The sequence below is a fragment of the Agelaius phoeniceus genome, chromosome 10, assembly GCF_051311805.1.
Source record: "Agelaius phoeniceus isolate bAgePho1 chromosome 10, bAgePho1.hap1, whole genome shotgun sequence".
NCBI lineage: Eukaryota > Metazoa > Chordata > Aves > Passeriformes > Icteridae > Agelaius > Agelaius phoeniceus.
Genome location: NC_135274.1, coordinates 26,236,771 through 26,258,677, shown reverse-complemented (window position 1 = coordinate 26,258,677; position 21,907 = coordinate 26,236,771). Strand labels below are relative to the sequence as shown.

General features: G+C 51.7%; 1 protein-coding gene across 8 annotated transcripts in view; it reads left to right on the top strand.

The window, feature by feature from the left end:
• GMPS (guanine monophosphate synthase) overlaps positions 1-19,996 on the top strand; it is a 29,396-nt gene extending 9,400 nt beyond the window's left edge. Inside the window, exons 4-17 of one of the 8 annotated variants that reach the window (XR_013183732.1) lie at positions 1,463-1,560; positions 2,522-2,625; positions 3,257-3,450; positions 4,037-4,202; positions 5,667-5,818; positions 6,161-6,334; positions 8,213-8,318; positions 8,851-8,966; positions 9,869-9,994; positions 10,862-10,977; positions 12,270-12,400; positions 14,706-14,878; positions 16,832-19,388; positions 19,511-19,996. Coding sequence is in view for 1 of the 8 variants with exons in the window: in XM_054639116.2 (XP_054495091.1) it covers positions 1,463-1,560; positions 2,522-2,625; positions 3,257-3,450; positions 4,037-4,202; positions 5,667-5,818; positions 6,161-6,334; positions 8,213-8,318; positions 8,851-8,966; positions 9,869-9,994; positions 10,862-10,977; positions 12,270-12,400; positions 14,706-14,878; positions 16,832-16,933 (1,758 nt within the window). In the remaining 7 variants the exon portion in view is untranslated. Of the gene's footprint in view, positions 1-1,462; positions 1,561-2,521; positions 2,626-3,256; positions 3,451-4,036; positions 4,203-5,666; positions 5,819-6,160; positions 6,335-8,212; positions 8,319-8,850; positions 8,967-9,868; positions 9,995-10,861; positions 10,978-12,269; positions 12,401-14,705; positions 14,879-16,831 lie in introns of all 8 variants that reach the window. The other 7 variants (XR_013183730.1, XR_013183728.1, XR_013183733.1 and 4 more) reach the window with 7 other exon arrangements.
• The last annotated feature ends 1,911 nt before the right edge of the window (positions 19,997-21,907 follow it).

The window sequence follows — 21,907 nt, the reverse complement described above, 5'->3', positions numbered from 1 at the left end:
AGCAGAGCCACAGCAGCATCATGGATGAGCTGAGCTTGCTGTGTGTTCCTCTCTTGGCTCTGCCTGACCTTGTAATGGCCCTAAACTGAATGAGGCCAGGTTTGGGTTGGACATTAGGGAGAAGCTCTTCCCTGGCAGGGTGGGCAGCCCTGGCACAGGTGCCCAGAGCAGCTGGGGCTGCCCCTGGATCCCTGGCAGTGCCCAAGGCCAGGCTGCACAGGGCTTGGATCAACCTGGGGTAGTGGAAGGTGTCCCTGCTCCTGGGGATGGTGGAATGGGATGAACTTTAAGGTCCTTCCAACCCAAACCAGTTTGGGATCAGTTGCATACATGGTTTTTCTTTGCTGCAGTGCTGTGAATTGAGCTCCACACTCCCTGTTCTTGTCAGGGTGAATATAACCTGTCAGTCACTCATTGATTCTGCCCAGGGGGTGCTGAAAAAGGCACCTCCCCTGGAAACAAGGGGGGCAGTGTCTCAGGCATGGGCTGTTCCTGGCAGAGTTCTTCAGAGTGCTTAACACTCCCTCATGAGAAAAGAAATAACCCTTACTTCCCTTTGGACTCTCTGGTGGTCCTGCAGGGAGCTGGTGGATCCCAGCTGAGCAAAACCAACTTCCAGGGAGACAAGGGCTGCTTTAGGTGCATGGCTTCTGCTCCTGCATCTTGGTTTTTCCAGGGTTAGTCCCAGAATAAAACCAAGGGAATAATTCAGGTTTTTGACATGGCCTCAGGTACTCAGCTGGTTTGCAGAGCAGCTGTTTCTGAGGGAAGGGGCTGCACACTATGGAATATACAGAATTTTGCAAACCTCTGCCTGTGGGGCTCTGCTCCCTGTGTGTGGCAGCTCTGCTGGCAGAGGGGAACGAGCCCAGTACAGAGCCAGGATTAACTCTGGAGGGAATCCTTACAGCTTTGGGATGTGGTGAGGTGTTTGGAGGTGAGGGATGATGCAGGTGGGGAGGAGCTCTCTGATGGATCCCTGTGCTCTCAGATGATGAACAAGGTGTTTGGAGGTGAGGGATGGGGTGGTGCAGGTGGGGAGGTGCCCTCTGATGGATCCCTTTGCTCTCAGATGATGAACAAGGGGTTTGGAGGTGAGGGGTGGTGCAGGTGGGGAGGAGCTCTCTGATGGATGCCTTTGCTCTCAGATGATGAACAAGGGGTTTGGAGGTGAGGGGTGGTGCAGGTGGGGAGGAGCTCTCTGATGGATCCCTGTGCTCTCAGATGATGAACAAGGTGTTTGGAGGTGAGGTGAGGGATGGTGCAGGTAGGGAGGAGCTCTCTGATGGATCCCTTTGCTCTCAGATGATGAACAAGGTGTTTGGAGGTGAGGTGAGGGGTGGTGCAGGTGGGGATGTGCTCTCTGATGGATCCCTTTGCTCTCAGATGATGAACAAGGTGTTTGGAGGTGAGGGATGGTGCAGGTGGGGATGTGCTCTCTGATGGATCCCTTTGCTCTCAGATGATGAACAAGGTGTTTGGAGGGACGGTGCACAAGAAGAGCGTTCGGGAGGACGGAGTGTTCAGCATCACCCTGGACAACACCTGCTCACTCTTCAGGTGCACACACATTTCCATTTATCAAAGCACTATCAGCCTGGGAAGGGCTGTCTGGATGAGAGGAAGGTTATTTTTTTTTTTAAAACAGTGAATTAGCTGATAATTTCTAGTAAAACTTTTACAAGTGTGGTCACAAATAAGCAGGTTACTCACTGAAACAAATACTTAGGGATAACTTTCCACTTGGCTCTAAAAAAGCAGGTGTATTTGCTGGGAGTGTTGTATAAACTCCTTATTTCAGAGTCTTCACTGAGAGCACTGTAAGTGCACCATGATCTGAGAATATTTGAGTTAAGCTCTTGTCTCCTGCTGTGCACTGCTCTTGTATTTGTTGGTGCCCATCCAGTTTTGGAAAGGGCGCAAAAAATCCAACCCATTCCTCTTCTACCTTCCTTTAAAACTGCTTTGTGATGTTTTATAAACCAGAATTAGACTTCTTGATAATTCTGTTGATGGCTTTCAAGTTCCTTGTGAAAAGTCTGACAGTTTACTCATCCCTGTTGTTCCAGTTTTATTATCTTCCCTCTGTAGGGCTCATGCAGAGCTGTCTGATGTGCCCAAATTGTCCTGAAAACACCTGGTTTTGAACAAGAAAAGTTCACTTTGTTGAAATAAAAAGCAAGACTCCCATTATCCTGACTGACTCCAGATGGCTCCCCATGTCCCAGAGGGGACTTCAGTACTGGGGTGTCTGTAAGGAGAAACCCACACACCCTTCAGAGTAAATGTCAGTTCCCTCTTGCAGGAGGGGTGTGTTGGACAGAGACGTGGGCAGTTTCCAAGGGAGGCATCTCAAATCTGCAGATGGCTGTTCCTGGGAAGGAAATCCTGCAGACATTTCAAATGTCCTGCTCTGTCGAGATGTGCTTTTGTGGGAACCCCTCGGGGCATCTCTCGGAAAGGCACAGAGTTCTGTCTTTGTTCTTCCCTGAATTGATTCTGGTTTTTAATCCTGGTTTAGAGGCCTTCAGAAGGAAGAGCTTGTGCTCCTCACTCATGGAGATAGCGTGGATAAAGTGGCTGATGGATTCAAAGTGGTGGCACAGTCTGGGAACATCATAGCAGGTATTTATTTTATCCTGAATTTGTCTTCTGATAGTGTTTGGTAAAGAATTATGGCAGACAGGAGTAATAGCCCTTGTTATTTGATTGCCAGATAAATGGATTGTTTTTAACAATTTCTGGAGTGTGTTTGTATGTCAAGCTGTCATGATTATAAAGAAATAGACTTTAAAAGAAATGGTCCTGATTTAAATGTGGTTAAAGTTAACATTATTTATATAGCTTATATTGTTCTAAAGCATGCATGTGTTGTTTGTCCTTAGAAACAAAATCTCCTGTGCCCTTAAGGCAGGGGAGAGGGAGACCTGCACTGTGGTGTGCAGTGCCAGTGGGGTTTGGGCTCTGCACTGTCACAGTGCAAGTCAGGCACTGTTTAATTATTAAAGCTTTATTAACTTGTTACTGTATTTAATATTGCATGAATGTTCAACTGAGCAGGAATAATGTAGGTACTGAAAGCAGGGCTTTAACATCACACAGAGATTGTCACAGGAAATTGTGGGACATTAGAATTTGGAGTTTGAAAGCCACTGGAGTTACCAATCCCAAAGAGCCACTTTGAGTCTCTTGCTTGACTTGGCTACACCTTCAGTTCCAGCTCAGTTATTCATTTCTGTTTTGCCACGTGTACCAGGCATAGCAAACGAGTCTAAAAAGCTGTATGGAGCACAGTTCCACCCCGAGGTGAGCCTGACAGTGAATGGGAAGATGATCCTGAAGAACTTCCTCTACGACATCGCGGGCTGCAGCGGCACCTTCACCGTGGAGAACAGGGAGCTCCAGTGCATCCAGGACATCAAGGACAAAGTGGGCTCCTCAAAGGTCCTGGTGAGTAGGGGCAGAGCTGGGGGCTGCTTTGCACTGCCTGGGGTTGATGTGGAGGATTGTGGTGGTTTGGGTGCTGCACGCCCAGGTTTTGGGGGAGTCGCCCTGTGACCGTGTTCTCAGGGGTCTGAGGATGAGGGAAGAGATGAGGACCTGACTCCATGTTTCAGAAGGCTGATTTATTATTTTATGATATATATTGTATTAAAACTATACTAAAAGAAAGGATTTCATCAGAAGGCTAGCTAAGAATAGAAAAAGAAAGAATGATAACAAAGGCTTGTGGCTCAGACAGGGAGTCCGAGCCAGCTGACTGTGATTGGCCATTAATTAGAAACAACCACATGAGCCCAATCACAGACCCACCTGTTGCATTCCACAGCAGCAGATAACCATTGGTTACATTTTGTTCCTGAGGCCTCTCAGCTTCTCAGGAGGAGCAATCCTAAGGAGAGGATTTTCCATGAAAGCTGTCTGTGCCATCGCGCAGTGTGGGGCACAGCTGGGGCAGTGTGCTGTTCAGTGCAGGTGGGTGCTGTGTTGGCCCCTGCCCCCAGCCCAGGTGTGACAGGCTGTTTCTGTGCTGCAGGTGCTGCTCAGCGGGGGTGTGGACTCCACGGTGTGCACGGCGCTGCTGAACCGCGCGCTGAACCGCGAGCAGGTCATCGCCGTGCACATCGACAACGGCTTCATGCGCAAGAGGGAGAGCCAGGCCGTGGAGGAGGCCCTCAGGAAGCTGGGCATCCACGTCAAAGGTACCTCCCCCTGCTTCCCTGTCCTTCCACCACTGCCACCTGGGAAGGTTTCCCCAGAATCCACCCTTAGGGTTGGGCTTTGTTGAGCTGCTGTTCCAGACTCTGGTACCGAGGCAGGGTCGGTGATGTGGGACCACCTGAACCTGAGCACAGAATTTAAACCTGGAGTGTTAGGCCTTGTTTCCTTGATGGGAGCACACAGTGAGCTGCCCCATCTCTTCAGATGTTGGTGTCTGTGCAGGGGGGGCACAGCAGAGCAGTGGATTTGTGCCTTGGTCACTTCTCTGCTGAGGGATCCTGTTCAGCTGCTGCAGAGCTCACTGCATTTCCATTTTCTCCAGTATCTTGATTACCACTTCGGGCTTCATTTCTTATCCTGAGACTCTTTCTTTGTCGACTGTGAGCTCATTTGGGTGACTGAATGCTACTATAGGCAAAATGACTTTCAAGGCATTTTCTCTTGCTTTGAAAGAGGTGCATTTTAATGGATTTGGAGTGGCCTTTTGAGAACAAGGTGTTGATTGGTCAAAGGCTGGACTCAGTGATCTGGGAGGTGTTTTGCAGCCTTTATGATTCTGTGAAGGAGTTCACTGAGAGAGCAGCAAGTGCCCAGACGTGGCAGATGAGGAGGCTCAGAGGTTTTTGGTACCTCAGGTATGAGGAGGTCAGAGAAGACCAAGTTTGTGCCAGCAGCACGAGCTGCTCTGAGCTCCCTGGTGAACTCCTGAGCCAGGGCTGCCTCTCCTGGGGCTCTCTGCCTTGCCCAGGGGCTCTCCTGTGTTCTGGCACTGGGTGAGCAGTGCTTCCTTCTGGCACAGTGCAGCCTGGGCTGCAGTGTCCTCAGCTTCATTCTAAACACATTTTTCTACATTTATCTTTTTTTTTTTTAGTGGAAAATCCATGTCTTATTCTTGTAGTCCATGGAGCAATAAACCTGGGCTCTGGCAGGCAGCCAGAGGAGCAAATTGAGGGAATCCCTTTGCTGCAAGTGCTCCTTGTGCAGGTCAGGGAGTTCAGTGCTGGTGAAGGATGCCAGAGAGCCTCCCAGCTGATCTCTGGGTTGGGAGCCTCTCTGAATTAAGTGGCATAATGTAGCATGAGTAAATAGTGCATCATTTAATTTTGGTTGCAGAAAGGCCTTGGGGAAACACTGTCTGTAAACTGTTTAAAGCAAGTAAATTATCATCTGAGAGGGAAGCAAGAACTGGACTTGCATGTGGCTGCCTAATCTCGCGATACGGAAAAAATAATAGGTTAATAAGAGAAATAAAAGGCTCTTGTTAAAATTAATTTTTGAGGTATTGAGCAGCCCTATTAATGCAGTTAGTCAAAGGAAATTATTTTTATTTTTGGGTGGGTTTTTTTTAAAGTAATAAAGTGAAACTTCTATTTTGTAACCTGCCCAAAAATCTTTATTGATTTTGTAAAAAAAAAAAACGAAAAACTCCCTGTGATTTCCTGCAGTGGTGAATGCAGCCCATTCATTCTATAATGGCACAACAACTCTGCCCATCTCAGACGAGGACAGAACTCCACGTAAAAGAATTAGCAAGACCTTAAATATGACTACAAGTCCTGAAGAGAAGAGAAAAATTATCGGTGACACCTTTGTTAAGGTAATGTTTACTGGTAGTTTGGTTGAAGTTTTTAAATACTGTGATTCCTGGGTACATCTTTTAGTGTGTCAGGAGTTTTGTGTGAGCTGTGGATGACCCCAGAAGGGTTTGGGAAGGTCTGGGAGAATATTTAACAGGCACTGGTGTTCCTGTGCTCTGGGGGTGCTTTTCCCATTTTCTGCTCAACACAAGATGGGGTTACAGGAGTGTTTCAGCAGTGGGACAGTGGTATCTTGAGTTTGCTGGTTGACTGTGCTTTTCCAGCTCCCTGCTGTAAATTTCTTGAGATCTTTGACAGCCCCAAAAGTGCCGGAACTCTTCCTCTTTGTGCCCCTCCTGCAGATTGCCAACGAGGTCATCGGGGAGATGAACCTGAAACCCGAGGAGGTGTTCCTTGCTCAGGGCACCCTGAGGCCTGACCTCATTGAGAGTGCTTCCCTGGTGGCCAGTGGCAAGGCTGAGGTGATCAAAACCCACCACAACGACACCGAGCTGATCCGCAAGCTGCGCGAGGAGGTGAGCCCGGGGCTGCTGCTGGGACTGTCCCTGCCAGGAGCAAACCAGGGACTGTGCTGGCCCTGTCACAGCCAGGAGCAAACCAGGGACTGTGCTGGCCCTGCCAGGAGCAAACCAGGGACTGTGCTGCCCCTGTCACAGCCAGGAGCAAAACAGGGGCTGTGCTGCCCCTGCCACAGCCAGGAGCAAACCAGGGGCTGTGCTGCCCCTGTCACAGCCAGGAGCAAACCAGGGACTGTGCTGCCCCTGCCAGGAGCAAACCAGGGACTGTGCTGCCCCTGCCAGGAGCAAAACCAGGGACTGTGCTGCCCCTGTCACAGCCAGGAGCAAACCAGGGACTGTGCTGCCCCTGCCAGGAACAAACCAGGGACTGTGCTGCCCCTGCCAGCAGCAAACCAGGGACTGTGCTGCTCCTGCCACAGCCAGGAGCAAACCAGGGACTGTGCTGCCCCTGCCAGGAGCAAACCAGGGACTGTGCTGCTCCTGCCCCAGCCAGGAGCAAACCAGGGACTGTGCTGGCCCTGTCACAGCCAGGAGCAAACCAGGGACTGTGCTGCCCCAGCCAGGAGCAAACCAGGGACTGTGCTGCCCCTGCCAGGAGCAAACCAGGGACTGTGCTGCCCCAGCCAGGAGCAAACCAGGGACTGTGCTGCCCCTGCCCCTGCCAGGAGCAAACCAGGGACTGTGCTGCCCCTGCCCCTGCCAGGAGCAAACCAGGGACTGTGCTGCCCCTGTCACAGCCAGGAGCAAACCAGGGACTGTGCTGGCCCTGTCAGGAGCAAACCAGGGACTGTGCTGCCCCTCCCAGGAGCAAACCAGGGACTGTGCTGCTCCTGCCACAGCCAGGAGCAAACCAGGGACTGTGCTGTCCCTGCCAGGAGCAAACCAGGGACTGTGCTGGCACTGCCCCTGCCAGGAGCAAACCAGGGACTGTGCTGGCCCTGTCACAGCCAGGAGCAAAACAGGGGCTGTGCTGCTCCTGCCAGGAGCAAACCAGGGGCTGTGCTGCCCCTGCCCCTGACAGGAGCAAACCAGGGACTGTGCTGCCCCTGCCAGGAGCAAACCAGGGACTGTGCTGCCCCTGCCTTCCCCTGCCAGGAGCAAACCAGGGACTCTGCACCCAAACCAGCAACTCTGCTGCCCCTGCCTCTGCCACACAGCCAGCACCAAACCAGGAGCTCTGCTGCTCCTGCCACTGGCACTGATGGCTGTGACAAGGCCCCTGAGAGTCCATTGTCATTTGTAATTTATTGCATTTCTTCTGTTACCAAGGGTCTGTTTGTGTGCAGTCCAGAACAGCCTTTTAAACACCTTTCTGTGCACAGCTCTTTAGTGTTAGCATGTCAGGCAAAGGTGGGAGGCTGCCTGGTTTGTTTTTCTGGCACTGGAGTGGTGAGTTCTCTAACTGTGTTATACTCAGAGAAGGAACCAGCACAGCAGAGAGGCCTCACCCAGCAATCTGATGGAAGGTGCTCAGTTTCCAGCTACCCACAGGAGAGAACTAATAATCCCATTTTTAGTATTGCTCCCTGCACAAGGTGCTTTCAGGGCTGTGGGGTTGGTCTGAGCATCCAGCAGAGACAAGAAAGGTCTGAGTTCCTGCAGGCAGAGCCAGCTTGGCCTTACAGGTCTGTCTGCCCTGCTGGAGCCACGGATTCTTCTGCCACAACCTGGAGCTTCCTGGTCTCACCCTCTGTCCTGCAGCTGTTCTACAAAGCCCACATTCACCTGGGATTTCTTTCCAGTGTTTATGGAATCATTGGCACTGGTGCTGTGAGGTCAGGCCAGTTTAGGTGCCAGGACCCAAACATTTGAGGCTTTTTGTTGGGATGTCTGAGCTGGAGTGTAAATCGCCTCTTTTTAAATGTTCTTTTTTAGGGTAAAGTAATAGAACCACTGAAAGACTTCCACAAAGACGAGGTGCGAGTGCTGGGCAGAGAGCTTGGCCTGCCTGAAGAGCTGGTGTCCAGGCATCCCTTCCCAGGTATGGAGCTGCTGGGTCACAGCAGGGCTCTTCAGCACATCCAGAGTCACTGCAGTATGGAACTGATCCTCAAACACAGACAAAATGGATTTAGGCTTTCACTTAGGCACAATCTTTCAGGAAAGATGACTTGAGAGCAGCTTGATAAATTCACATAATGTTCTATGATTGAGCTTTGTTTGGCTTTGCTGGGGGAAGCCAAAGGAGGAGTTCTCAGTAAGTGCAGTGAGCTCTGCCTGAGCTGCCACGTGGATCTGAGCTGGAATAATGGCCTGGCTCTGCCTTTCCAAGGGGCATTTGCTGTCTTGAAAGTAAATATTCAACATTTCCAACACGAGTTCTCCACTAGAAAACAGCAAAGTTGGCAATTATGGGTTGGTTTCTTCCTGTCCTTGAGGGTGTTTGTGCAGCTGAAGCTTAGATAGAATGGCAGAATGCACAGAACTCAGTGACTGACTCACTGTTCCACTCTTCCAGCTGAAAACCAGCTTCCTGTTATTTGGTATAATATCTCTTCAACGTTGCTTTGCAGGCCCTGGCCTAGCAATCAGAGTGATCTGTGCTGAGGAACCTTACGTGTGCAAAGACTTCCCAGAAACAAACAACATCTTGAAAATAGTGGCAGATTTTTCTGCCAGTGTGAAGAAGGTAAGGAAATCCTAAATTTTAATTTTGAGTGATGGCTCTGAAGTGAGCTGCAGGGAGGCCTAGCCTGCTGGAAGGTTAAAAGGAGGTTTAGTCTGCTGAAAGGTTGAAAGGTTTGTGCTCCTTGAGGAATGCTGCCTCCAAGTGCAGCTCAATTGAAGCTGTTCAGTGGAATTTTTAGTGCTGTCACTGGTGCAAGTGTTTTGAAGCATTTCTGGAAAATGGAACTTTATTTACCTTGCAAATAATAAACAAATGCTGTTGTAGTTAAACTTTGTGCAGATGAGATCACACAGTGACAGGAAAAGGTCTTCCCCCCCCTGAAGGAGTTGTAGCATTCCAGGTTTGCTCACCCCAAAATCACTGGGTGTGTAAATGCAAGTGCAGGAGCCAGGAGCTGCCCAGGTGCCCTGATCCAAAACCTGGAATTTCCAGTGGCTGATGTTTGACTTCCCCATCTCCTACCTGTGCTGACCTTTGTGGAGGCTGTCAGGCATTACTGGGGTCTGCTCTGAGGTGTGAGTTCAAAACAACTTCCAGAGCCTTTCTGGTAAATCCTGAAGGGCAGGGATTTCCATCTGCCTTTCCTTTAAAAGATGGAATTGTGGCGCCATAAAACTGGAAAGTGCAGCTTTGTGAAGGAGAAAATGAGCACAGGAAAAGAGCTTCCCCTATGGCCTTGGAGAGCTTCAGCCTCAAACTCAGTGTAATCACAGAGAAGTGCTTCAGCTGATGTTTAATTGTCAGATGAGGGGTCTGCTTTAAATAGCTCCAAGGGGTAAATGTAGACTAAGCAAACATTTATTTAAATTGCAATTTTATTTGTGCCGTGCAGGTTGTGTTTGAGGGGCTGGGAGCTGTGTTTAATTTAATGTATTTAAATTTTTGTTCTGCATCCTTGGCAGCCCCACACGCTGCTGCAGAGGGTGAAGGCGTGCACGAGTGAGGAGGACCAGGAGAAGCTGATGCAGATCACCAGCCTACATTCACTGAATGCCTTCTTGCTGCCCATCAAAACTGTGGGAGTGCAGGTACAGGGCTCCCCCAGCTGTGCAGGGAGCAGGGCAGGCTTGGGGAGCCCCTGTGCAGCTGCAGGGCTGGGAATGCAGGGCTGGGAATGCAGCCTGGCTCTGCAGGGAAGCTGTGCCAGCCCTGCCCTGGTGGGTGCAGGCAGGGTTGGGGTCCCTGACTCGTGCCAGGGCCTCTCTGGGGGCACTGTCCAGCCTGGGGGGGTCACTGCAGCTCCTGAGCTCTGCTGTCACCCTGCTGGCCCCAGCAAGGCTCAGGAGAGCTCTAAAACCCCACTCTGCTGCTTTTGGGCTGCTTGTTGCCCTTTCCAGCACTTGTGTGAGCTCTGCTGACCCCTGAGGAGCTGGAGCAGTGCAGGGCACTGGGATCTGGGCAGCAGCTGAGCCCCTTGCCCTTCCCTGCCCGTGGGACAGACACAGCCAGGTGCAGGTGCAGGGCTGGCACTCCTGGAGCTGTGTGCAGTAACTCTGGGATTGCCTTCCTGAGCAGTCAAGCACCTTTCTCTGCACCCTCAGTGTTGAATTCCTCCTCATATTTTATCTTCACCTCCCTAATGCTGCGTGTGGCTCTTTGCAGTCAGCTTTGGTTACTGTCTCAGGCTGCAGTGTCACCAAATTTCTGTGTTTTGTCACCTAAATACCAACACTGGCCACTGGAGATGAGCCTTCCCAGCCTGACTATTTCCTTTTACAGCTCTCTCATCTTGCTCTCTGTTTTCTGACCCACTCAGTCTCTCACTGGTGTCAGCAGCCTGGTGTGTGCTGGATGTTGTCCCCAGCTGTGCTGCTGTCACCTGCAGCATGGGCAGGAGGGGCTGTGAGTGGCTGTGGCAGCAGGGCTGGCCCTCAGTGTGGCTGTTGTGTCCCCAGGGTGACTGTCGCTCCTACAGCTACGTCTGTGGCATCTCCAGCAAGGATGCCCCACACTGGGAGTCCCTGATGTTCCTTGCCAGGCTCATACCACGCATGTGCCACAACATCAACAGGTGAGTACTGACCTACCTTTATTTTTAATTGTCTCATTCACATGTGGAAGTTTGGCAGGTGCAGACGTTTCTCTGTTTAGTCTGGGCTGTGATATTTTTATATGTTGGACAGGTGTCTCATACAGAGGTCACAAAATACACACTACATCAAAATATGGATTTATTTCCTTGAAAAGAAATTGCTGGCCTATATCCTTGGATTAGGCAGCCCCCACTATAATTTATGCAAATCTCTTCTGCAGGGCTGGGGCTGGGGCTGAGCTGTGATGTGCTGCACTTTGCTTTGCCTTTGTGTCAGGAAGGGATTTGTGAGGGGCTGTCAGTTCTGATGCACAGGGAGGGCTCCAGAGCTGGGCAGTTTGATCTCAGCTGAGCTCTCTGAGGATACATTTCCTGCCCACTCGAGTCCATAACTTTTCCAGCAGCTGAAGGTGCTTAGACATGAAATCAGCTCTGGAGAATTATACCCTCCTTGCCTGGCTGTGAGATTTCTGCCAAAAGTGCTTAGAATTGCTTATAGCAAAACTTCATTTTCTCACGTAAGTGACACCTACTGACAGAGCTTTTACTCTGAAAGGTGAGACCTGGAATTGCAAGGCACCTGTTTTAATTAAGTGCAGAGGGGACAAAAGAAGGCGTAAATCAGGATTGCCTGTGCAGTTCCAGAGTGTGTCAAAAAATGAAAATAAAAGCCAGTTTGTGGCTTCAGAGCACTGCTGATTTCCTTAAGCTCTGCTGGGTTCAGCAGTGCCCTCCTGAGCATCCCACAGCTCTGGGAGCTCTGCTCTCGTTGCAGGCTCCTCTGCTGTTCCAGCCGCACTGAGGAGGCTCCTGCCCAGCTGGCTTTGCATTCCACACAGAAATCCACACACAAACTGGTGTATCTGTGTGTTTTGGGCCTCAGACAAGCACTCCTGCTTTGTGTCTGCAGGCCCACACAGCAGCTGGGAGCCCCTCGTGGTGGATCCATGCACGAGGCCTCTCCAGCTCTGCTGCTTCTCCTGCAGCCTCTGAAACACAAGGAACGACACTAAAACCATGAAGCTGATGTGACTGCTCTGAATTCAGAAGATGTTTTGTTGCAGATGTGCTTGTGTAGATTTATAAATTGCAGTTAGTGGCCTGTGCTGAAGCCCTTCATTAACAGTGAGGTGCAGCATTTCACAGGGGCCTGGTGCTTTCCTGTCCAGAGCTGTGGGCAGAGTGAAGCCTGGCGCTGGCTGCCAGCTCAGTGCTGGCTCTGCAGCAGCAGCAGCAGCTGGAGGCAGGGTGCTTTGTTCTGTCTCTTGCAGAGTGGTGTATGTGTTTGGCCCCCCTGTCAAGGAGCCCCCCACAGATGTCACCCCCACCTTCCTGACCACAGGAGTCCTCAGCACTTTACGGCAAGCTGACTTCGAGGCTCACAACATTCTCAGGGAGTCTGGTAGGTGCTCCAGCTCGTCCCAGGGGTCACACCCGTGTTTCCAGACCCCTGCAAGCCCAGTGGGCGCCATCAGAGTGGTGCTGTCAAAATCTGCAAGCAGGTGTCTCAAAAAAAGTGATCAGTTAGTGGAATGGCAGTCCAAAAAGTGATCAGTTAGTGGAATGGCAGTGAAAATTTGTGGAAGCTGGTAGCCAAAGGCCAGGAATTAATTTTAGGGGATTTTGGGGACTGACTTGCCTCTGACACATCATGAAGATCAAAGCTGTGCTGCTTCACTGCAGACTTGTGCAGGCAACTCAGTTACCCAAATCCCTTCTCTTTGCTGAGCTCAGTGTTTACCTGAGGTGAAGGAACTTGACACAGTTTTTAAATGGTGTTGGTTTTGGTGAAGGCCCAGATGCCAGGTTTCTCGTGGGGGTGATGCTCACAGCCTGTGGTGGTTTCAGATTTCTTAACTTGAAGTCAAAGCTGCAGCCCCAACCCTGCACTGCCAGGGAGTGTGGGGTCCCCTGGATGTGCTACACAGGCACAGCCTGGGAATAAACAGTTCTGAGGTTCAGCCTCTTCAGGTTTTTACTTAATTACCTTTGGAGATGTGATCTGTGTGGGAAGCACAGCCCTGCCTGTATTTGCTATAAATCAAGTTACAGCAGATCCCTCTCTCTGAGGATCCATACTCAGTTTGCAGAGCTGTGTGAACAGAATTTGTACAGAATTAACCTCAAAAGGCTGAGATAACACTGTTGGCTGTGTTGGTAAAGCTGTAGCTGTGTCTCGCTAACTTTTGGTGACACTTGGCTCTGTGTGAATGAATTGCTCCTAAAAATAAGCCTGGAGTTGTGGCTCAGTGAGAAACCCTCCCTGTGCAGCAGCTCAGGCCAGGGCTGGCAGAGGGAGGGAGCCTGAGCAGTGGGAGCTCCTCACACCTGGATTTTGGACCTTGAAGCAGGGAAACTGGGGAGCTGTGCATTGCCTTTCAGGAGCAGATGCTGGAAAATGAGGGAAATGTCTGGAGTTACCTGCCCACCCCTAGCCAGCAATACTGGAGAGCTTTCTCCTGAGTGTTTCAAAGACTATTTCAAAGAATAGTATTTCAAAGACTAGTTCAAAGACTATTTCAAAGATTTATTTGGGAATATCTCTTTATTGGGCTTGAAATGGGGACTGATAAAGCCCCCTGGTTTTATGTTATGTGGGAAGGAAAGTGGCTCTTCCATTGATTCACAGTGAGTTACAGGGATAACACAGATTAGCTGGGATTTTTTCTGCATGCCTGCAAAGGCTGAGGATCATCTCAAGTGGCAATTTATAGAATCTCAGAACGGTTTGGGTTGGAAAGGACATCAGGGATCATCTGCCCCAGGCCCTGGGGACAACTTCCACTTATCCCAGGCTGCTCCAAGCCTTGTCCAGCCTGGCCTTGGACCCTTCCAGGGATGGGGCAGCCACAGCTGCTCTGGGAACCTGTGCCAGAGCCCTCCCAGTGCTGTTTGCAGCTGTAGAGCTGCACCACTGCTGTGGGACCAGAGGGAGCAGAATCCCACAGGGTGTGGGGGGAGCAGATCCCATGGGGTGTGGGGGAGCAGATCCTGTAGGATGGGGGAGCAGATCCCACAGGGTGGGGGGGAGCAGATCCTATAGGATGAGGAGCAGATCCCATGGGATGAGGAAGCAGATCCTATAGGATGAGGAGCAGATCCCACAGGAGGTGGGGGAGCAGATCCCATGGGGTGAAGGGAGCAGATCCTGTAGGATGAGGAGCAGATCCCAGAGGAGGTGAGGGAACGGCTCCCACAGGATGGGGGAGCAGATCCCACAGGGTGAGAGAAGCAGATCCTATAGGATGAGGAGCAGATCCCATGGGATGTGAGGGAGCAGATATCCCACGGGGTGAGGAGCAGATATCCCACGGGGTGAGGAGCAGATATCCCACGGGGTGAGGAGCAGATATCCCACGGGGTGAGGAGCAGATATCCCACGGGGTGTGAGGAGCAGATATCCCACGGGGTGAGGAGCAGATATCCCACGGGGTGAGCAGCAGATCCCACGGGGTGAGCAGCAGATATCCCACGGGGTGGGCAGCAGATATCCCACGGGGTGGGCAGCAGATATCCCACGGGGTGGGCAGCAGATATCCCATGGGGTGAGGAGCAGATATCCCACGGGGTGAGGAGCAGATATCCCACGGGGTGAGCAGCAGATCCCACAGGGTGAGGAGCACTCGTGGTTCAGAGCAGGAGGCGCGAGTGGGAGCATTGCAGAGCTGGTGTCACCGTGCCCCGCGTGTGCCCCGTGTGTGCTGCAGGCTATGCTGGGAAGATCAGCCAGATGCCAATAATCCTGACCCCGCTGCACTTCGACCGGGACCCCCTGCAGAAGCAGCCCTCGTGCCAGAGGTCTGTGGTCATCAGGCCCTTCATCACCAGCGACTTCATGACGGGCATCGCCGCCACGCCGGGCAGCGAGGTGCCCGAGGAGGTGAGGGCACCCCAGCACGAGGGATCCTGTGTGCACCCTCACAATACACAGAATACACCTTGGCTTTTCTCCTGCAGCACTGCTGAAAAATAAGAATGGATGGTTTTTTAAATATTGATCTGTCCTACATTTGGGAAATGTTGGGGAAAGCCCCATGTGGATTTCAGTGTGGATGCTTTACTCTGACCGTAACTTATTTCATGTCTATCCCATGAGATATTTGCATATCAATACAGCAATGTATTTTGTACTTTGGTTTTGGTGCTAGATGATCTTGGACAGAGCACAAAAAGGTGATTCTGGTGGAAATAACACAGAAATACAACTTTTTCTGTGCTGGCCTCTTCTGGATGGATGCATATTCCAAAGTCAGGGAGCTCATCCCTGGAGCACTCATTGTTCCTTGGTGTTCCAGCTCCTGTTCCCCTCCTGAGCCCTTGCTGCCCCTGCTCCCCTCCTCAGTCCCTGCTCTCCCTCCTCAGCCCCTGCTCCTGACTCAGCTCTCCTCTCACTGCACTCTCACCCCCGCTGCCTTCACCTCGAGTTTATTGCTGTTTTACCCTGTTGTAATTAATCATTAAAAAGTTGTGGCATTCTGGGAGGAAAAACTAACAAATTGAGGGGCTGGCAGGTGGGTGTGACAACTCAAAGGCTTTCCAGCAGAGCTGAGCTAAAATACCACCAGTTAAAAGGAAAGAATACCCCAGCCATTCCTGGGATTTGGAGTTAATTTTTGCATCATAGTTGGAACTTTCCTGATGTTAGGAATTGCCTTTATTTGGCACTTCTGCTTTTACTGGAACTTGCAGTTTAATATCTCAGTGCCCTGTTTGCTCTTTAGGTCACTAAGGGGACTTATGAGTCAGGTTCAAGCTTTTTCTTTTTTTCCTGACTTTATCCATGTCCAGTCAAGTACTTTGTCCCTCTGGGAATGCACTGTAGGAGGAGGATTGACCTTTTATTTTAAACACACTTTAGGAGCATATGAGCATTGTTTAGTAATTGTATATAATTGAAGCCCTCTACTTTAGGGCAGCCTATCCATGGAAAGAACAGCTCAGGTTGCCATGTAAAGTACTGTCCCATTGCATCAAATGAGGATTCATTTGTCTTTAAAAACAACCAAACACCACAAAACCCACCCCCAAACAAAAACCCTGCATTCTTCAAAAGGAAAAATGGTCATTTTAAGGATAGGTGGTAGTGTGGTGGCTAAGTGGTAGAGGTTATAGAGAATAATCATAAATAAATAAATGAACAATATTTATGGGGGAAATAATGAAATTTTTCTATGCAGAGCAATGCAGCGTTAATTTGTGCTTTCACTATAAACAGAACAGCAGGTCATGTAAGTGATGCTGGGAACTGGGGGATTTTTAAGGAAGCTGAACTTCTCAGGATCATCAGATTCTCGCCTGGAATGTTGCTGCTGACCTGGATTAACTGTGAGCCCTGGAAGATGGCTCTCACTGGAAAGCAGAGGTTTTCTTCCAGCTGATTTTATTCCATGTCTGGTGGCAAAGTGCTGGTACCAACAGGCTCTGGTGTCCAGCACAACTGGTGTCAGCAGTTTGCCCTGCAGCCTTTCCAGGGTGATTTTTGTCACTAAAGGACACGAAGTAACACGAGTGCACACCACTGTTCTCAAAGTGGAAAAGGGGGGGTTTATTTCCTGACTCTAACATTTATAGATTTCCAAAAGTGACAGTGGATTGGAGGGTGACAGTGCCACCTCTCCAATGACACTGGACAAACCAACAGTCTAACAAATTTCTCTTCTTTTATAAAAGAATGCGAAACAGTAAGTTATTTACAGAAAGTGTGTGAGAAAGCTCGTTACAAGAATGCAAACATCAGAAGGTTTAGAAAATGTTAAAAAACCAGGGCGACAGATTTTCGTCAGGTCTGTTTCACACGCTGTTTTCCTGATACTCTGCCTCCCCTGCCCCACAGGTGGTGTTGAAGATGGTGGCAGAGATCAAGAAGATCCCTGGCATCTCTCGGGTGATGTACGACCTGACATCGAAGCCGCCGGGAACCACGGAGTGGGAGTAACTCCCTTTTCCCTCTGCAAGTACTGTGTGCAGTCTAAACCATATCAGAAACCATTCCCAGTGTTGACATGCAGTACTGTGAAAGAGCGACTGGAGCTGCTGCAGGGCGCCAGCCTGCCCTGCTGGAGCAGAGGTGCAGCCCAGGGCTGAGACTGTACGGGTAAATGACGGTGCCAGCGCTGCCAGCCAGGCCCCTCTGCTTTGCCTTTGCCTCTCCAGTGCCCCCAGTCCCCCGTGTCCTGTTGCCTGTCATTTTGGTGTCTCTTTGTTTTTGTACACTGTGGAAAAAGAAGCAGTTTATTTACTTCTACCAAAAGCATTGTTACAGCCCGGACGTGTAAGAGGAGTTGAATCTTTGTGACCAACCGCTTTGGGACGGATTTATTATAAATAAATATTTTGCCAAATGGAGTGGTGGGTGCTGTTGAGTCGTGGAGTGGCTGCGTGTGCCCTGTGCTGTGCCCTTGCTCTGTGCTCCTGGGCATGGCAGCGAGGGGGAGCAGTGCTGGCCTCTCCTGGCACGGCCTGTCCGTGTGTCTGTCCCTGCTGGGCCGCAGCAGAGCTCCCAGCTCCTCCTGCCCCTGGCTCTGGCATGGCACAAGGGCAGACTGGGAGTGCAGCTGGCAGGGCAGAGCTCCTGGGCTGTGCCTCCTGTGTCCCAGCACTGCCCTGTGCTTCCCTTGTACCTGGTGATGGTTTGTGTTCTGCAGCTTGGCTCTGGCAGGGCCTTTGGTGCTGGTTTGTGTTCTGCAGCTTGGCTCTGGCAGGGCTTCTGGTGATGGTTTGTGTTCTGCAGCTTGGCTCTGGCAGGGCCTTTGGTGCTGGTTTGTGTTCTGCAGCTTGGCTCTGGCAGGGTTTGGGGTGTGCTGTGCTTAGCTCAGTCTGTGAGACCATCCCAGGTGTGTGTGAGCTCCCCAGCCCTGCAGCCCCTCCTGTCCCTCCTGTCCTGCTGCTGGTAGTGAAGCAATAATTGGAGGTGGTTGCTGGACAGGAGCTTTCTGGTGTTCTATGGCAAAGCCATTTCCATCCCCCTGAGCCTCTGTGACAGGAGCAGCTGGATTCTGACCTGGGCAGGTTCCAGGAGCCTGCTGGCACCCCTCACTGGGGAACTGCAATGTGCACCCACCCCTCTTATCCCTGGTTTCTCAGTTCAAGCAGTTGTGTTTTGTTCAGCTGTGAGATCACTGCAGCGTTATGGGGTGAAATACTTGCTTTGAACTGTTCAGTAACATGGAGTATTCCATGGCTGTGCCTCCTCTCTGCCCTTGCCTGGATTTTTGAACTGGAATCATACTGAAAGAGTTTGTTCTATATTTTTGGTGGCAGGCATTTTCCTGCTCTTACATTCCCTGCCCACACGTTATGGAAATGGGGTTTGGAAATTTCTGCTCCTAGGAAATGCCCAGCTGGTGTAAATGTGTTTTCCTGCCTGTGTCACTGAGGGCTGTTCTGCACGAGGGGGAGGAGGTGCCACATCCCAGCCAGTGCTCCCAGGGCTGCTGGGGACATGGGGGCAGGAATTGGGGTGGGGGCTCTGCAGCCTGGGCACGTTGAGCTGAGCTGCTCAGTCACCTCCTTTCCAAAAGGGGGTGGTGATGTGCACCCACAGCTGTCACAGCCTCTCAGAGCTGCAGTGATGTCAGGCATTATTGATTCCTGTGCCACAGGATGGCTCCGTGCCTGCCTGCACCCCGCAGGGGCTGTTGGCTGGGGCAGCACCTGGCCTGCAGGTGAGGCTGTCCCCACAGGGAGCTCCCCAGGGACGTTCTGTGCATCCAGCCTTGCTCAGGAGGGGCTGGGGGCAGCTGCTGTCGTTTCTGGGTGATGTCTCACTCCAAAAAGGGTGCAGAGCCAGGAGCTGAATCCCTGGTGAGAGGCAGAACCCCCTCAGTTCTCACAGCAACAGGCTCGTCCTCGTGGCTGCTGTGTTGCCTTGACAGCAGCAAACAAGCAAAGCTGAGGGAATCACTAAAAATAATGCAAATAATCCAGAGAGCTCTGCAGCCCAGCCCCTGCTGCATTCTGCCCGGGCTGTCCCCGGCTGTCCCCTGCAGCTGCAGTTGGTGTGTGAGGGGTGAAATGTGCCCCCAGTGAGGGCTGGGGCTGCAGGGGGCTGGGACAGCCCTGGGACCCCCCTGCAGCTCTCCTGGGCAGGAGCCTTTGGTTCCCTGCAGGCTGCAGCCCTGGAAAAGTCCTTGGAGCTGCAATCCTGACCCTGGGCACCCCGTCTGCCATGCACTGCCACCATCCCTGGAGCCCTGAGCTGCTCCCCTCTGTGCTCCTGGGGCTGGGCAGCACCTCCTGCCCTTCCTCAGCTCAGAAGGTTGGATATGGAACATTCTAGGCGTGAACTATTGCACTATGAATCAGAATGGCTCACGGGAGTGGAGTCTGTGCCCCTCAGCCCTGCCTGCAGCTGTGCCATGCATTGGAGCCCTGCTGGGCTGGTCTGGGAGGTTGCTGTGCTCAGCCCAGCAGCTCTGGCTGGTTTTTGGGAGGTTGCTGTGCTCACCCCAGCAGCTCTGGGTGTTTTGGGAGGTTGCTGTGCTCAGCCCAGCATCTCTGGGTGTTTTGGGAGGTTGCTGTGCTCAGCCCAGCATCTCTGGGTGTTCTGGGAGGTTGCTGTGCTCAGCCCAGCAGCTCTGGCTGGTTTTTGGGAGGTTGCTGTGCTCATCCCAGCAGCTCTGGCTGGTTTTTGGGAGGTTGCTGTGCTCAGCCCAGCAGCTCTGGCTGGTTTTTGGGAGGTTGCTGTGCTCACCCCAGCAGCTCTGGGTGTTTCTGTGCAAGCCCTGTGTACTGGACAGCCAGAGTGGAGAGAACCATCACACTCTGCTCACATTTCTCAAGAACCAGTTCTATCTAGCACCTAGTTTACAAACTAATACCTGTAGCTGCCCCTGTACAGTTGTTCACCTCGAGTCTTCAGTAAAACATGTCAGCAATTAGAGGAATTTGTATTGGGGGCACTCCCCATCAGTCTCAATTTTTAACATTTTTCTGCTTGTGAAATGATAAAGTACTGTGAGCCTTAATTTTTATCCACAAATAAAAATATTATGTTTGAGCCTTGGCGTGACTTTTTTTTCATTTTATTTTTTAAGGACTGATGTGTAAAACTATATTATGAATAGGAGTGTATTTTGGGTTGAGGAAGCTGGTTTTATGGATGTAATTAATTTAAATGTGTGCTCAAGAGCCCCATTAGGGCTCTTCAGAGAATATTCCTCCTTTCCCATGTGGTTGGGAATACAGAGATTAATATAAAGCTGCTTGCAGGATTTCTTCCCTTTTTTAAATGTTAGGGTGGAAAAAAACGTTGTGGGGTCAATGAAACTTTGGAGAGGGTTCTGTGGGTTTATCAAGGGGATAAACCCACAGGGTGTGGCCCTGCCCTGCTGGCTCCTGAGGGGTTTCTGCCCAGGAATGATGCTCTTGAGCAGCCTTTATCCCCTGGGAAATGCTTTGGGCGCTGCTTTTGCAGAAATTCTGTCACCATTTGGGCAAGGTGACCTGGAACAAGTCACTGATGAGGGCCCAGCTTCTCTCTTGAGGGCTGGGTCTGGCCCAGCTGCCGGGGCTCCCTGGCGTGGAGGGGGGGATACTGCTCAGGGAACAGGAATGCAGCAGGAATTGGGGGAATCTGGGGCTTTTAGAGGAAAAGAGGAGGTTCCCTGGATGAACACTGGGGTGATGCCCACCTGCTCCTGGGCACCCTCAGTGGCAGAGCCTGGGCTGGACCGGGCTGAAGGCAAAGCTGAGGGGGCGGCCCTGGCTGGGCAGGAGCAGGGAGCAGCACCCACAGCCCCAGGCTGGGGCTGACTCAGGGCTGGTTCGGGATGATCTCTGCAGAGCTGGGGTTTATTTTTAGTGCCTGTGTGGTGCTGATTGCCATGGCAATGGCACCACGGGCTGCAGGGCTGTGCCTTTGGGGCGGAGGGACAGCTCCGTGTGCCCGGCCTGCTCCAGGGCGTGGGGGCAGCTCCCAGCCAGAGCTGGGGCTCTGCCAGCCCCAGACACAACCCCCAGGCACAGGGGGCTGGCCAGGGACAGCATCCATCCTCAACGACATTCTGAATGCAGCCTGGAGCCCTCACCTGCCCTGCAGGGAATCCACTGCTCTGAATGCAGCCTGGAGCCCTCACCTGCCCTGCAGGGAATCCACTGCTCAGAGCATGGCCAGACCTGCTCTGAATTCCTCATTCATCATTCTGAATCCATCCTGGAGCCCTCACCTGCCCTGCAGGGAACCCACTGCTCTGAATGCAGCCTGGAGCCCTCACCTGCCCTGCAGGGAATTCACTGCTCTGAATCCATCCTGGAGCCCTCACCTGCCCTGCAGGGAATTCACTGCTCTGAACCATCCTGGAGCCCTCACCTGCCCTGCAGGGAATCCACTGCTCTGAATCCATCCTGGAGCCCTCACCTGCCCTGCAGGGAACCCACTGCTCTGAATCCATCCTGGAGCCCTCACCTGCCCAGCACTGCTCAGAGCATGGCCAGGACTGCTCTGAGTTCATGATTCATTCTGAATTTATCATTCATCATTCTGAATCCATCCTGGAGCCCTCACCTGCCCAGCTCCAGCAGCTGGAAAGCAGCTGAAAAGTAAAGGGCATGTGGGTGCTTCTGCACCTTCTGGTGCTGGCTGAGCTGGTCAGGGACCATCAGGCCCAAGGGCCTCCCTCAGCCCCTTCCCACATGGCTCCAGAGAGGTCTGAGTGCCTGGGCTCTCCTTGGCCTTGGAAACCTTTCCCCTTTCTCATCGTGGGCTGCTTGGTCACTGCTTGGTGCAACTGAGAGCCAGCCCCGAAGAGCTGCTCATGAGTGACCTGCCTGAACTCAGCAAAGAGGGAAAAACGAGTTAATTAACACAGCCAGGAATTCTGCTCTTCACTTGGGTGTGCTGGGACTGCCCTTTGGCCCCACAGTCACATCCAGAAATTACTGGAGAAGATAAAAGGCTGGAGAGAGCCAC